Genomic DNA, 16,994 nt, shown 5'->3' with positions numbered 1-16,994 from the left:
TCATTACTGTGATTGGAAATTGTAATGACTCATATGACAACGTAGAAAGGCAACTGTACTTTCCTGGTGGATTTCATTGTAACAGAATTTTCATCCCAACTCAAAATCAACTGTTTATGCACTATTTTTAATTATTATTTCTAATTGTGGTAAAATACACACAACATAAAGTTTACCATCTTAACCATTTTTAAGAGTATAGTCCAGTGGCATTAAGTACATCTATATTGTTGTGCAGCCATCACCACCATCCATCTCCAGGGCTCTTCATCTTGCAAAAATAAAACTGTACCATTAAACGTTCCTCATTCACCTCCCCTCAGCCCCCAGCAACCACCATTCTTTCTGTCTCTATGAAGTGACTACTCTAGGGACCTCATATAAGTGGAATCATACAGTATTTGTGGGTTTGTGACTGGTTTATTTCACTTAGCATAATGTCCTCAAAACTAATGTACTATTTTTTATAGTTATCCTTTGCATTATGCAAAATATAAGCAGACTTTGTGCCTGTGCTTTGAACTCAGATGCCAACCACATTCATTCTATGTAGTGAAAACACTGAGCTGGAAACAGTATAGCCACAGTGAATAAAATTATCATATCACACATTTGAAGTACACCTGCTCTGATTTTAAACCTATAGGTGTGACATGTTGCATTCAGTTCAGAAATTAAATTGGAATAGAGCATTGGGTTTATTTTTAAACTGAATTTTCTCCTAGAAGAAGAAAGTGAAAGAGGAGGGAAAAAATTCTGGAGTAAAGACAAGTGTCTGTCATTTTTGGGGTGCTACCGGGCGTGGCCGCTGACCTTGACTAAGTGGACCATCGCATCTGCAAAGAACACCAAATCCATGCCAGCGCCACGGATGCTCTCGTTATAGAGCTGCAGGAACATATTCAAACGATCCTTCAGCTGATCAAAAGATTCAACTGGCTCATAAATTTTGGGCATCTCAGTATCAGCCTCCTCAGATGTTTCACCTGGGGTTGGGGAAGAAAAATCAATTAAGTTTCTTCAAATCACTGGACTTTACCACTTCCTTCAACCTAAATTAATACACTCATAGCTCTACAGTTTAGCACTGAATAATACTGATTTTTATCCAAATGTCAGAGTATGTATTTTTAGAAAAGAAAAGAAAGCACACAGTAGTCAAAGCATTAGAATGTTTGTGATCATATGCAGTCTTAATTCTTAAATGTATAGAAAAGGTCAATTTCAAATAATGTCATATACATTGAATTTAATTTGAATCCATAATAGACCATTGGCATGTCAAGGATCTTCCCAGAGATATTCGCTAATGAAGATTGAAAAAGTAGGGATTTAATGTCAAAATCAGCAAGAGAAATCAAAAATTAAATTATTTTTAATAAGAATAAAAAGAAAAAGGTCACTGCATTTGCTTAGGAAAATTTTATGAGTCAGAAATTTTAAGTTAGTGGTGAGAATAGAAGTGAATTTGGGGGAATGGAGGTGAAGGGTAGAGATAAAATAGAAACAATGATTTCCTAAATAAATAAACATTGAGTTATCTCACTGGGAAAAGTATTAAAATCACTAAACTTTTTTTAAAAATTAGAAACACATAACATACCAGTTTAATACTTTTCCAACTTTGACTAATAAAGCATAATGCCAAAGAAAAAGCTAAATTGGGCATAGGTAAATTCACTATCAGTTAACATTAGTTGAATATACTGATACAGTAACAACCCAGAAATTCACTGGGTACTAGAAGAGTGAGTGGATCTTCCAAATCTAATAGTACATAATTACTTTCAATTGACCCTGTCCTAATATAAAGTATTTTAACCTTTTTATGACAAAGCAAGGAAATTGATTTAACATAATTATTAGGATTGGTCCATTTGCAAAGCTCCCACTAATTGAATTTCAATAGTCACTTCCTTATTTCATAGATGTTCATTTCAAGCTTTGACAAAGTGCTTTGAAGTCACTGAAAGGTTCTGTGCTTCCCTCTAGACTCATTCACCCCGCCCCCAACCAAACTCCCCACCTCCAGCCCCCGCCCCACAATGCTGCAGTTGCGCTTTGCTCCTAGAAAACCGTAATCTAGTTACTTATCCTTCTGAACTAGAGGAAATAAAATACATAAATTCTAATTACCTTGTAAATTCTCTTACCTTTACATGATTTTTGGATGTGGGTGGCCTGATTGAAAATAAACTGTATCAGCTTCTTTTTGTGGAAGGATCAGTCCAACTGCATAGCCAGCAATAAACCTCCCTTTGCAATTGTCACTCAGAAACTTAACAGATCACATACATCCTTATCTAATCTAGTAAGGGGCTGCCTGGTCATTTTCAATCATTTAGAAGATATAAATAGCATGTGTTTAAACATGCCTCTTTGAATATGAAAATTAACTTAAAATTCCTCCTCAGTATTAGAAGAGGTTTCTAAATGAAAGAAAAATATTCTACTTAAGCTCAGTTATTTCTGAAGGAAAAAAATAATTGGAGCCCTACCTCTTTTCATAAGTAATATATCTCAATTTTTTATGGAACCATAACCACAAAATCTTCCCTCAACATCACCCACCTCTTTCTAATTGTATTCAACAGCCCTCTCAGAGGATGTGAGGTTTTTCTTTTTATTTTCAGCACCTGGAATACTCGAGTAATAATTATCATAGTTTTGCTATGTTTCATCTGGCAGTGAGTACAAGCCACGGACTGCCCAAGCCATCCACAGATAACATTTCATTTATTCCCCACGGTGCCCCATGACTCATATATTAATATTTCTATTTTTATAAATGAGGAGAATGAGGTTCAAGAAAGTTCAGAGACTTGCCCAGGTAATGTGTGGGAGAGTCCTTCCTTAAATCTACCTCTATGTGACAGCTGTAAGTCTTTAGCACTGTCTTCTGCCATAGTATGCCTCCCAAATCTACCTTAATATCCAAGACTGATGTGCATTAAAATGATTAATCTTTGAACTCCATCAGTATGCATTTATCTACTCATTCTGTATTTATTGAGCACCTAATATGTCCCAGGCTTGTCTCAGTAAAGTTTACTAAACAGAAATTCAACATCCCTGAACTGAACTTGTCTTCAGATATCACTTTTGGGAATTTCAAATTCTGCTTCAATAGTTTACCTGTAGCTTCAGGTGCATCCCTCAAGAAATCCACAAAATAAGTGTCAATTCCGCAATTCACCAAGAGTTTTTTCTCTTCACCAAACTCCTCCTCCACCAAGGTTACTAAAGTCATATCAAACCAGGTCACATCATCAGACACCGTGAAACGATCGGCTATAACACGTTTACACTCATGCTTCCACAGCCTTAACAGTTCCTGTCAAAAGCATCATTAAAATGTGTTATTAATTCCCATTAAGCCGGAGTTGGGAATTCAAGTGGACGATATCACAGAGCAGCATCCTTCCTGATTTAAGATACTACATTTTAAAAAGTTAAGATTAACACTACTGGTTTCCTTTTAATGTGAACAACAGCTTTGGGAGCACATTAGAAACAAAATCCTAGACTAATGGTTTTCATTTGGTGTGTTATGACCAAAAAAGGACATTTTGGGGTTGTCAAAATGACGTGGGAGATGTTACTGCCATTTGTACAGGGGATACAAGGATATAAAACATGCTTTGCACAGTCTTAGTATACAACAAATTGTTCATGAATATAACTGTCCTATTAAAAATAAATAAAATAAGTTAAAATGTACTTAACTTCATTTCAAATTGGTCTCATTCAAGTATAGTAAATAGAGAGTAGTGTATATTCCTTTTCAGCCTTTAAATTAAAACAAAAACATTCCTAGACAAAATACTAAATCACTCTGAACAACCAACAAACTAATACTCTACATAAAAGTCTTATGTTTGTGATCAATTAGTCTGTTTGGATAAGACACCTACATTCATGTGGCCAGAGCATAATATAAAAAGTTGCATATAGGGCTTCCCTGGTGGCGCAGTGATTGAGAGTCCGCCTGCCGATGCAGGGGACACGGGTTCGTGACCCAGTCCGGGAAGATCCCACATGCCGCGGAGCGGCTGGGCCCATGAGCCATGGCCACTGAGCCTGCACATCCGGAGCCTGTGCTCCGCAACAGGAGAGGCCACAGCAGTGAGAGGCCCACATACCACCAAAAAAAAAAAAAAAGTTGCATATAAACAACTCTCATGTATGCAACTGAGATCATTACAAAGATATATTTACTTAACACAGTGTGAAGGAAATTTATGGCAAAAATCTGGATTATCTGCATAAAGCAATCACCTAATCTAGATAATCCAGGACCCAAAATTAACTGGAAGTTGAGAGAATTAATTGCTCAATATACCTGTTCCTATAGCAAGCATAACAAATGTTTGTCTAAGCTAATTATTTAATACGAAACACTGGTGGAAATTTCTTACCTTGGTAACGTTTTGCAAGTTAGAAGGCTTTTAAGCCATTATATTACTAATGATCAAATGTTCTTTGGTGGCCAGAAAATAAAATTTTAGTAAAATATATTTAATGATTCACTTATGACAAAAGTTCATGACAAACCAATTGCTAGACCAGTTTATGCTGATTTTAAATAAGCACCAAAAAATGGCTACACAAAAAGTAATTTTGGAAGACTGCATTCCACAACACTATTCATTTGTCAATAACTCTGAGGGAAAAAAATCAAGTTAACATGTTCACTGCTGTTAAAATGACTCCCCAATTCTCTGTAACGAGGAGACTGAGTTTTCCCCAAAACGTCCTCTTGCAGTCAGTCAGTGTGCTTACCTACTTTGTGAGCATCTGAGGCAAAGCTGAGTTTTTTTTAATAGTCCACATTGGATGTGTCTAGTGACAGTTTGGTTGATATCTCAACTTTTTCGGTGCGTTTAAGTGGAGAAGTCCCCTAAAACCTATTTGCTTAACTACAACCTTGGTTCCATAAAAGGAGGGAAAAACAGGCTGATGTTGCCTTAGCCTTATGCTTTGGCAAAAAAAGGCATACTGCATTTTTACATAGTACATACTTTACAATTTTACATATTACATACATACTGCATTTTACGTACTAGAATTACCTTTTAGTTCGAAGAGCATTCTTATAATGCTAGGAACTCTTTTATTCGAGCGTACGTACAAACGCTCATTTTTCTGTCAAATGAACTTTCTACTCTTCTGTCTCTTTTCAGTTTTACCAATATATGTATTTCTTTTAGTACATCAAGTTATATGGGAAAGAAAGATCATGGATGATTAACAACAAAATGGTTTCATTCTTCAATTTTGAAAGTTTATTTATAAAGATAATTACTTTTTAAAGTTAAAATGTCAGGTTTATGATATGAAGTTTATAATATGAATAATAGGAAGACATATAATAAGATCAACAGGGATTCTTTCCATTATTTAGTATAAGAAAATGATGAAAAAACAAAATCAATTTTTCCTTTTACTCTATTCATTAGAAAATAATTGTATATAATATTTCCTTAAACATAAACCAAATTTATTTGGAATTTTTAAAATTTATGTATTTATTTATGTATTTTTTATTTTTGGCTGCATTGGGTCTTTGTTGCTGTGCGCGGGCTTTCTCTAGTTGGCAGCGAGCGGGGCCTACTCTTTGCTATGGTGCACAGGTTTCTCATTGCGGTGGCTTCTCTTGTTGCGGAGCACGGGCTCTAGGCGCGCGGGGTTCAGTAGTTGCAGCACACAGGCTCAGTAGTTGTGTCTCACGGGCTCTAGAGCGCAGGCTCAGTAGCTGTGGCGCACGGGCTTAGTTGCTCCGCTGCATGTGGGATCTTCCCTGACCAGGGCTCGAACCCGCGTTACCTGCATTGGCAGGTGGATTCTTAACCACTGTGCCACCAGGGAAGTCCTAATTGAAACTTTTAAAGAGAAATATTTTGGCATACTTTTCCCTTATTTATGTTCGTGAAAAGCAGCAAAGAAAAAAATATCCATGCTAAAACATCCCAAAATATTTTCATAATGCCACTAAAAATTGCATTACTAAGAATATTTAGAGTTTATAATAAATAACAAAGTTACTTGTTTTACTCTCTTGTGTATCACTTACATCTGGTTCCTTGATAACCTCTGAAGTAGTGTTCAACATTCCCTGCCAGATCCTAGAAAGATCTCGAAGGTTAAAAATATAATGGAATTTTGCAGGGGTAGGGAGCATTTGAATCTTAGTCATCTGCCACAGTCGGCGTGTCAGGGGAACCAGTTTCGTCACTGAATCTCTCACTTCTTCTGAGAAGCCCCTTTGGGTACAGTAGTATCCTATCCCAATCACACCTGAAAGGGGAAAAAAGTCATAACATTTTGACTGACAGTTCAGATCACCTAAGTGAAAATGAAAAACATTATAATGCAGAGTACAAAAATAATTAAACATTTTAATAGTTAACCACATATTAAAGAAATTTCTATTAATTAATGTTCTTTGGGGTTTTTTTAAACCTACGAAGTAGGTATAGTTACAAGCAAGTTAGCATTCAAATACTGAAAAGTTGACTAAGAAATACTACTGAAAACTCTAGCTGAACTGATTCAGTATTATTAAATGGGTAACAATGATGAATATATAAAGATGCCTTAGAAAAAGATAAGAAAAAGGGAGGTTTCATGAATCCGCTAAGATTTCTCCATTTTTTTTGGTTGCCTTTCCATGCATTATAAAATATTTTAAGTTACTTTACAGGTAAAATTTTCCAGGCAAAAAAGAATAATTAAAAGCAATAATAGTCATTCCTTCTAGTCCATTTTACTTCTCCCAAGTTCAGATAATTCCTATGTCATTTGGTTTCCAAACCTTTGCCCACCACTGTGATTGAAGGCAGATACTGCCATACTCCACTACCCTAGGGCACTAAGAAGACATTCTTAGTCTGCCAGAAATTTATTAGGGTAATCTTAGTTAGTTTTTTCTCAGTTGCAATTTCAGAAATGGTAAATTAGTACCTAACACGAATGCATGCATAACTTTACACTTTTTCTGAAAAGAGTGATTCCATAATCAGTTTCTAAACTCATTTTCATTTCTCAGTTAAATAATTATGGTTATCGATTGCGCTAGTGTTTCTTGGGTGAACTTATTTCTGAAACGCTGCATATGTAATCAATCAGTAATTTATTACAACCCTATTAATTACTCTGAGGATCAGACTCTGGCTAATCTCCACTCTGTGCAATATTATTTCTTTGGCCAAAATCATTATATGGGTTGGTTAGGTATCAGCTACATAAACTTTTGGTACGGCATTATATCAATGCAGACCTCAAATATGTATACCCACGAGGAAAGCATCTCATCGTGTCTAAGACCATTTAATGTTTAACCTTCTGCCTTAAGAAGCTAGCGACAGTTTCTTAAAGAAATACATAGGCAGAAAAGATCTACTTAGCACTCAACTCAGTACATACATAAAAAGTAAATCTTTATATAAACAAAATACACTGCTTGAGAGTGATGAAGCCCGTAGACTAAGGAACCACCCAATGCTCTTTCTGTGTTGACCTCTAGGTGGATATATTCTCACTGGAACCCAAGCAGGGATTCTTCCCTCCCATGCCCCACTGACATTCACTTTACCAAAGATCTTGTCCACAGAAGCATCAGAGGGCAATGTGCAGTTAAATATAGAGAACTGCCTCTTGAGCCTTTGGGGTATATCATTGCGTCCGCCCCCAGGATGGATCATAGCTGCTAAAAACTGTATGTCCACAATGCTGGTAAACTCCCCAGGCTTCTCTAGGTTATAAAATCCATTCTGTTCCATCAGCTGTCGTACTATCTCATTAGTAACCTAAGAAAGACAACTTTTAGAATTAAAATGTCATTCCTTTATATCCCAGGACCTAACTCTTTGAGCGTTTCCAAATAATGAACCTTATTGGAATTTAGGAATTGCAAGTTGAAAAAGTAAAAAATATTTACTCATCAAAAAATAAATCAATGAGGAATTAGGCAAATAAAGTGCACAATAGGATAGATATACCTGGTCTCCCCACTCATTGATTATTGGCATATTCACATCATCAATAAAAACAGTCATCTTCTTTCCTGCTGGAGGGCCATATGTTGTGCCCATGCGTTTATCCACATAGCTCTCTATTGTCCTCTGTTAAATAGAAAAGTCAACAGAAACATCTGTGAAAATATCCCCTGACATGGTTAATTATTTGAAAAATCCAGGAAACTTTGAAATGACAGAAATTACTCAGAAAAAAACCAAAAATGTCCCTTAATTCTGGAAAGCAGGGCATGAGGTACCTAACTTTTCTTGCATAACGTTTATAACCTTTGAAAATCTGGTTTAATTTAGGAGTAAAGAAAATTCTGATCAATGTAAATCTTGAATGGGATGAGACTCTTCTGTTTATTTCTACAGACTTACTTTTGTCTTATTGTGCCTACGTTGGTGACAATATAATATAACCCTAACCCCCATTATTCAAAGGTCCAGTCCTCCTCCAAGTTTCCTTATAATCATAGACAAAGCTAAACAGGGCTACCGTCCAAGAGGCTTCTCAGGTCTTGCTCTGAGCTCCACGGGCGGCCATAATCTGAAGATTGTTCTCTCTTCGTTGAGAAATCTGCCAACTGGCTTCTGTAGCCTGACACAGTCTGCTTTGGGCAGATGCACTCACACTGAATCACTTCTCTTCCCCTTCACGACGTGGAGGACAATGCCCCCTCTTTTCTATCCAATACATTTTGAGCTTTGGTGGTACAGGAGGAAACTGCACTGTGCTCTATAAAAAAATGCCCTAGCAATGTGGAGAGGAATACTAAAACTGACAGAAGGGGTGTTGGAAGGAGTAATGGGGACATGAGGGAAGAACCCCAGACTACTGACTACAGTATTAACATTTCCATGGTCATAGAGTGTAGTTTGGAAATCAATCAGTTGTTCAGAATATATGTACTGAGTAAGCAGAGCCAGCACTGCAAAGAAAACAGAAAGGGCTCACACTTCTCATGCTCCAGAAACTCAACCTTAAAGACCTCATTTTATTCCCACTGATTCATGATTAAGTCATGATAAAGATAATGTATAAAATATAAGAGAAAGTGGAGGTGTACTGAGATAAAATGCATTCTCATCCTATCCAAAAAAGAGTTTCCTTATTTCATGAAGAGCAAACCAGTTAAAATGACATTAATAACCCTTCAAGATACAACCAAGAAATAAGGCCAAGATATAAACAAAAATCTATACATCTGTCCTTGAAAATTCCCCCAGTTTGGTAATTTCAAATTGTAATTTTCTGTCATCATTTTAATGAACAATAGCAAAAGATGTGAACATTTTTCACCATTTTAAAATAGAAAGATATATAAACATATCACACAAATTTCCCATGACAACAGTACAATGGCAAGAAGAATTTCATATTCCCCTGACATAAAAGAAAACTGTTTAAAGTAATGTACTAGGCTAAATTTAGCTCTCCTCAATGAATTTAAATGGATAAAGCAATTAATAATCTCTTGACAACTCCCTATGGCAAACTAGAGCCTTCCAGATATTCCCTTATCTGTTAATGAGAACTCATAGGCACATGAAGATTTTATGTCTTGGGGGAGCCTTCTAAGAGCTAAAAGCCATAGGTGGAACAGGTGAAATAATATGGAGTAACAGCCACATCCCTGCACTTTCTTCCCCTTCATTATGACCCTAATTTCTTTGAAATAGCAGGAAATTACTAGAAGGAATTCATTTTAATATATAAAATTATTACTTTTATATATATATATATAATTAAAAAGCTAAGTTGATAAAAACAAAGGAGGGAGAAAAATTAAATAGCTTGTGAACCTAGAAGCTGAGACTTCTTCCTGTGTTCATAACTGCTGGCCATTAAATAGTTACCGAATGAACTGGGGAGTTGGATAAGATCTCCCAAAAGCCTGAAACACAGCAACTTCATGTTCTCCTCCATCATAGATCTACGTGTTTGGGAATATTTAGGAAAACCATATACTTGGACTAGTGTCTCCAGCTGGACTTCCCCACTTAGATGATCCATCGCATCACAGAATCAACATATCCAAACGCAGACATCTCTGCCGCATCACAAAATCTGCACCCGCTCCTAGGTGCTCATCTCAGGGCTTAGCACCAACTACCTAAATCTCAACCAAGCATTCCCACATCCAACATCGATAAGGCCTATTGCAATTCAAATACTGCTTTTTAATGTATCTCATCCTCTCTGAAAAATGATATGCCCTTGATCAGTTAGTTGTCTTTCTCATATGGATTAATGTCACAACCTTTTAAATTGCCCTCCCTGCCTCCAGTCAGGCCTGGAAACTTCTTTATTAAGTCATATACAATGTCTATATTGTGTGATTTACAATTTTGTCTAGACTCTTCTGTCTCCCCAAAGAAATCAGTTTAAAGAATAATTTATCATCTTTGTAGTATTCTGCCAGCCACCTTCTCCCTGGTCTCCTTGATCTACTGTCCCACCTTATCCATCTTTTTGGTGATATAAACCATAGTCCAGTTCATAAAACCAAATAGGTATATTCATTGATTTGATTATTGTCTGTCTCTCCCACTAGAACGCAAGGGAGGCAGGCACCTTGTTTACCTTGTTCATCACTGCCTCCTCAGTGTCTAGAAAGGTGTCTGGTACAAAATATTTATCTGTAAATATTTGATACATAGATCAATAAAGACAAGAAACTTGGGAGTCATCTCTAACTTTTTTTCTCTCTCTCCCATCCCTCTCCTCCAACAATATCCACTCAACCAAAAACGAGTCCTGTCTGTTCTGCTTCTCAACCACAATTTGAACACATCCTTGTGCTCTTTCCATTCCCACTCTTACTATCTTGGTCCACGTCAACCTCTCTCTGGAGGAATTACTGTAACCATCTCCTCTCAAGTCTCTCTGAGTACAGCCCTCTCTCTTCCATCTGCAGCCAGAATGAACTTGCTGAGTGCGGATGTAATCCTGCTTAGTATTCCAGTGGTTCCTTATTAGTGACTTACAAGGAACACCATGGTGCTCCCTGCTCACCTTCCAGTCTCATTTCTAAACATTCCTTTTCAGGCTCTTGGTTCCAGCCCCTCACGGTCTTCATTCGTTCATAGTCAGTTAACAATAAAACAATAAAATGATGCTCCTCTCAGACTGACTTACAGTGTTCATTAAGAGATCCTTATTTACATATTCCTAACATAGCCATTTCTGAGCCAGAAATCTCTCAGCATTAGTAGTACCCAAACACAATTTGTGAAATATTGACTTAGATAAATGATCTTCCATAAAAGTCACTTCTCTCAACCCAGCTTATTGGTAAAGAGTTGAAATCTCTAGCAAGGGCCTGGACTAAGGGTAGTTTATGTTGTTCTCTGAGAACAGACAATAACTTGACTCTGAAATAGGAGAATGGTAGTCAGCATGACATCATCTGAAGCAATCTATGGCACCTAAACAACTTTCTGACCTCATTGTCTGTCTAGCTCACACATACATGGGATACTAGAGTGAACCCCAGCTGTGACAGTGACATTTTAGACATAAAAAACAGATGGTTAGTCATCCAGATAGACTTAGGAATGGGGTTGAGGAAAGCCATTCTATGCTACTCTTCTTCATTCCAAATGAAAAGCTCTAAAACTAGGGCAATTCAATTTTCTGAATTAGTCTCTTAATAGACAATTCAGCCTCTGTAATCCCTAAATTATTAACATTATATAAATATTAAATTCCCCCAAGTAATGGTCAACTCTTTCATTACATTTAGTCCTGTAATTCCCTAACGAAATGAATCCCCTCCTCCTCTGGGCTCCAGGGTACTTAGATTACTCCATAAGTAGCACTTATCACATCAGCTGTACTTGATTGTACACATGTCTGTTTCCCCACCCAGGGGGAGGAACAGGTACAGTTGAGGAGGTTGTGCACTGCCCAGTTCTTGGGTTCACTATTCACATTATTGTCTCTGTGAATGGGACATAACACAAAATGTGCATAAACTGCAATGGCCTTATGCAATAGCTCTGACTGGGTTTAAAGTTAGAAAAAAAGGGGTTAAACTGCTACTTCCCCCACTTATTAGCTTTATGACTTATAAGTCATTTTAAACCACATAAGTCACTGAACCACAGCTCAAAAGTGGGAACGTATACAGAGATACATAAATCATGGACATGTATGTGTATGTATACATACAACAGAATATTATCCATAAATGATATAATACATGTGAAGGCACTTAGTGAATTTAATGCATCATAAAAATGAAAGATATTTTTATTACTATAGGTATCTCTATATATCAGCACTTAAATCATTTTTCATACATATTACATCCAATCGAACTGAAATATAAAATATACTTAAGTTTAGGCTTCCATGTATCTGCTATTTAGCTAAAAGATAAAAGTGGAGAGCTTATGCTTTTTATTAAGAAATCTACCTTTCCATTTTATTGTAACTCATCAAAACCAAATGAAAACAGGCTTATATTAGTAAAGTTTAAAATTCTCAATAGCATATTACAAAAAGTAAAATTATATCAAAAATAACATCAAAATATAATAATATATAACTAAAAGATAAAAATTAAAAAATGCACTGTGATAAATCAGCCATTTTAATATTAATAGGAATAAAGAAAAGTCATCGGAAGGATCAGATGGGTGAACCGGAAAAGCACAGTGGAAGACATGGGAACTTGGTTTCTCACCCAGGTTCTGCCACCAACTAACTATCTGGGAACTCAAATGAGTATTTTAATCTTCCTCAACCTGAGTGTGTTAATATCAACAGTGAAACCTGACATTTTTAGAGAGCTTTTTACCATAAAAAAATACTTTCACATATTATATCTTAAGAGTCTCCTCTGGAAACTGGTCTTCAGGCTATGCTCTGAAGCATAGAAAGGATTTTCTTCAATCACACGGGCCCCTACAGGAAGCAAGAAGGAGGTTGGAAGGGATTTCAGGAGGCCAGCTCCAATTCCATCAAAGCAAATCCCTTGTTACCTGTTTGATAGATTAGTCTTCTACATAAGATTTCATTAGGAAAAGTGGTTCTGAGTCTAGGAAAAAAAATGTGGAATTTCCTTCCAAGCTCTACAATTGTCATTCTTAAAAAACAAAACCTATTGCTACACAAACATTTGTAAGACGATTGTTGCACTCGGAATACTTCGAGATTATTTTTAGAACAGAGAAATCTTTTCAGAAATTCTCTTAAGAAATTTTCTTTTTCGTCTTATTTTCTGTATTGTTTACATTTTTAAAGGTACATGTGAATTACTTTCAAAAATAAAAAAATTAAAACAATATTTGTTTTGAAAAAAAAAATCATCTCTCTTAAAAGACTAACTGAAATTTCCTTAGCCAAAAAGAGGGTGACCATATAATTTTGGTCCAAACTTCATACTTTGGATAGTAACAGGGATGCTATTCATTATTCATCTGGGACAACAGAAGTTAACTAGACAGTCCCAGGGAAAGAGGGACATAGAGTCTGTCCTCCTGCTGATAAAAGATGTGAAAGTGACACCATGGTAAAAACAAAGGAAGTTCAGGTGAAAACAACCTGTCAAGTAACAGACGTGTGTCCTTGACACATGTGCCATCATGGCAACACGGGAGGGATGGACGGTATCTATTTTCTCATCTACGATTTCAATTTGGTTTGGATCCAAATAAATGGGACACACAGAGACAAATGCTCAGCTCCATCAGCCCTTGTTTAGCATGAACGGCTGAAAATTATAGTGAGAAAGTTAATTACAGCAGTTTGGCTAATTGGAAGTTTTCTAAAACTAATGAGTCTAGCTTAATTGAAAGCCCTGATGCTTAGCAGTCAAAACAGGCACTAAACAGACCAGATGATCCTGTGATGCCTCTGAACAGAAAAAGAAATAGTGAAGTGTTGAGACCACTTTCTTACTGAAGGATAGGAAGGATTTGGGTTAAACATCAATAGTTGTGAATCAGATAATGGAACCCTAAAGAATACAGATGTTCATGTTATGAAAACCTGTTTTTTTCTTCTTCTAATTTATTATACTTCGATATGGTACTGCTTCTAGAAATTTATTACACGGTTTATGAATTTGTATATTAATAAACAGGATGTTTTCTAGATTACGTGTGCCTTTTTCTAGGAAATTAATAAGTATTTCATGCTATAGAGACATAAAGCACAGGTCTTTACCACCTGAGAGGGGTAAATAACACCAAGAGTTACTAGCAAAAATACGTGACAACTCCTTGCCATATACTAAAGAATTTGGCTAGCCTTTGTCCCTGGTTCCTAGGAGGGAGCCTTTAAACCCGTGGAATTTCCTGCATAATAAGAACGTCTTTGTTATTCATTGTGGGTCCCTCAGATCACTCATGCCAGAAAGACCAAACTACGATTAGAGTGTTAGGGCCTTAAACCACGTGATATCAGCTGACTTCCCAGGGGGAAGGGGTTTGGAGACTGACTTCAATCACGTGGCCAACCAATCATGCCTATGTAATAAAACTTCAGTAAAAACTCTGGACATGAGGCTCAGGTGAGCTTCCTGGTTGCTGATATACACAGATATGCATGGAGAGTAATACATCCTGAGGACAAAGAAGGTTCACATTCGGGACCCTCCCAGACCTTGCCCTATGCATCTTCTTTGGGCTGATCCCAATTCATATCTTTTATAATAAAACCATATTCATAAGCATAGCATTTTCCTAAATTCTGTGAGTCATTCTGGTGAATTATCAAAACTGACAGGGTCATAGAAACCTTTCAGTTTGCAGCCAATTGTTCAGAAGTGTTGGTAGCCTGGGAACCCCTGAGCTTATGGCTGGTTCTGAAGTGAGAGAAGTTTTGTAGGGACTGAGCCCTTCACCTGTGAAGTCTGCACTAACTCCAGGTGGTTGCTGTCAGAATTGCACTGCAGCCCTAAAGATTCAATCCACTCCCAAGAAATGTGAAGAGCTAGATAGCTACCTTACATAATGAAAAAAAAAATCACACTTTGATTTAATGCTTAACAATCTGCATCCACAAGCAATGTTATATTATAACCTTTAAAGAGATGTTCTCCAAAAGTAAAACAAACTTTTAAAAATATAAAATGGTATCAATGGAATGTGTATAATGTTAGCACCTTGCCAGCCTAGGATAATCTAGTGTGTAGTTCCCCAAACACAAAAATACCACTGCTGAGTCACTGCAATCTGGGGTACACCTTCGATCCAGACCTTCCCAACACAACAGTGTGTAAATGATATTCATTAATGATAGAAGGCTAGCCAGTTTTGGAAATTCCATCTCTAACAGAGGAGCATAATGTTTTGACAGTCTTATTTAGAAACTTAATCAATGGTCTTAGTTTTTTGGCACTGTGTAGTCACCAATTACATTAAGTGATTAAAAAGTCATGATTTAGCCTTGTTCCCAAGAATTCTCATTGCTCTTTGATATTTTCATTCTAACAACTATAGAACAACGAAGTTAATCAAAAATGAAGTTCTTTGGATTTGAATTCCCCTAAAAATTTCCCTTCCATTTTCAATTTATGAATGTACCTTTTCCTAACTCTTTTTCATATGTATCTTTTCAAGTGTACCATTTCATACATTTCAATTTATAAAATGTATCTTTTATTAATGTATTAATGTTCTAATAAAGGTATCATAGATTATTTGCAAACAATTAAAGCATGGACTGAAGTTTAAGATTTACTCTCTGGTTTCTTAAATAATTTAGGAATAGGAGAAAAAGAACCAGTTAGCCACTGCAAGCCCTGGTCAGTCTTGGCAGTTCCACTGACAAAAGCCATGCAAACTTGAGAGTTGTTCTCTGTTCCTCCTCAATGATACCATAAGCAAAATCTTTAATGTGCTAAGATTCTAAGATTGTATTCCTTGCTGCAGTTGATAATAGGAGCCATTGTGGAATGTTAAGTCAGTGAACAACAAGATAAATAGGAACCAGAGATTGGAAAAAGAATAGAAACTAGATTTGAAGAAGATCAGACTTGAAGCAAGACCAGCTTCAAGATTCTTTGATGCTAATACCCTGTTGTAGAATCATGAAGTAGATTATGTAGAGGTGGATAGGGGGAAGGGAGAAAAAGGAAACAACATGAAAAGTATTTCCTTAGATATATTAACAGTCCTTGACTCAAGAGAAAGACCATCAAAGATGACTCCAGTGTGTCTATCCTAATGACTAGAATAATAGTAACACCCACAGAAAAGCAGACAGTAGGGAGAAGAAGTAGGTTTAGGTGGGGAATTAAAAAATATTTCTTTCAATTTTGGATTTTGCATGTTCACAGGCTTTTCTACAGAGATATTCTAAACAGAGTTGAGGCTTTTAACACCATATATAATCTTTTTATTTCTCCATAATTTAAGATTATATGTTATCATCTAACTAGGGGGAGATTCTATTGCAACAGAAAAATAGAGATAATGGAAGACGTATGTAGGGGATTTACTATGGCTGTGAAAGTGCACATGAAGTTCAATGGGGACAGAAGAACAGAATGAGATTTGAGCCTCCAAAGCTTATCGCAAACCTGCACTGAACCAGCAGCACCAGTGAGCCAGTACCTGAAACATCAGCGGGGTGGTTGCAGAAGAAAAGTTCAGACTCTTGATCATGTGGCTTTCAGGATCGTACTTTGACATAAATCCCTTGATTATGACCGTTTTGGCTGTTCCTTGTTCACCAATTAACAGCACAGCCTAAAATAGGAGTTGAGAAAGAAGTCCAAGAAATACAATAAAATTATTGTCATGGGCTGGATTGTGTCCCCACAAAATTTATATGTGGAAGCCCTAACCCCCAGTACCACAGAATGTGACTACGTTTGGAGACAGGGTCTTTAAAGGGATGATTACATGAAAAATGAGGCCATTAAGGTAGGCTCTTGTTCAGTCTAACAGGCATCCTTACAAGAAGAGGACATTTTGACACACAGAAAAACAAAGATGCACACACAAGGACCATGGGAA

The 16,994-nt window shown here is 36.6% G+C and overlaps 1 protein-coding gene across 1 annotated transcript in view; it reads right to left on the bottom strand.

The window, feature by feature from the left end:
* The window catches only part of DNAH5 (dynein axonemal heavy chain 5), a 288,911-nt gene that overhangs the window by 85,781 nt on the left and 186,136 nt on the right, over positions 1-16,994 (bottom strand). The window contains exons 48-53 of the mRNA XM_060007206.1: positions 16,590-16,724; positions 8,001-8,123; positions 7,595-7,808; positions 6,074-6,297; positions 3,136-3,334; positions 814-986 (exon numbers count right to left, since the gene is read on the bottom strand). Coding sequence (XP_059863189.1) covers positions 814-986; positions 3,136-3,334; positions 6,074-6,297; positions 7,595-7,808; positions 8,001-8,123; positions 16,590-16,724 — 1,068 coding nt within the window. The remainder of the gene's footprint in view (positions 1-813; positions 987-3,135; positions 3,335-6,073; positions 6,298-7,594; positions 7,809-8,000; positions 8,124-16,589; positions 16,725-16,994) is intronic.

This window comes from Delphinus delphis, chromosome 3, assembly GCF_949987515.2.
Source record: "Delphinus delphis chromosome 3, mDelDel1.2, whole genome shotgun sequence".
In the NCBI taxonomy this organism is placed as follows: domain Eukaryota; kingdom Metazoa; phylum Chordata; class Mammalia; order Artiodactyla; family Delphinidae; genus Delphinus; species Delphinus delphis.
This window is presented reverse-complemented; position numbering and strand designations above follow the sequence as displayed.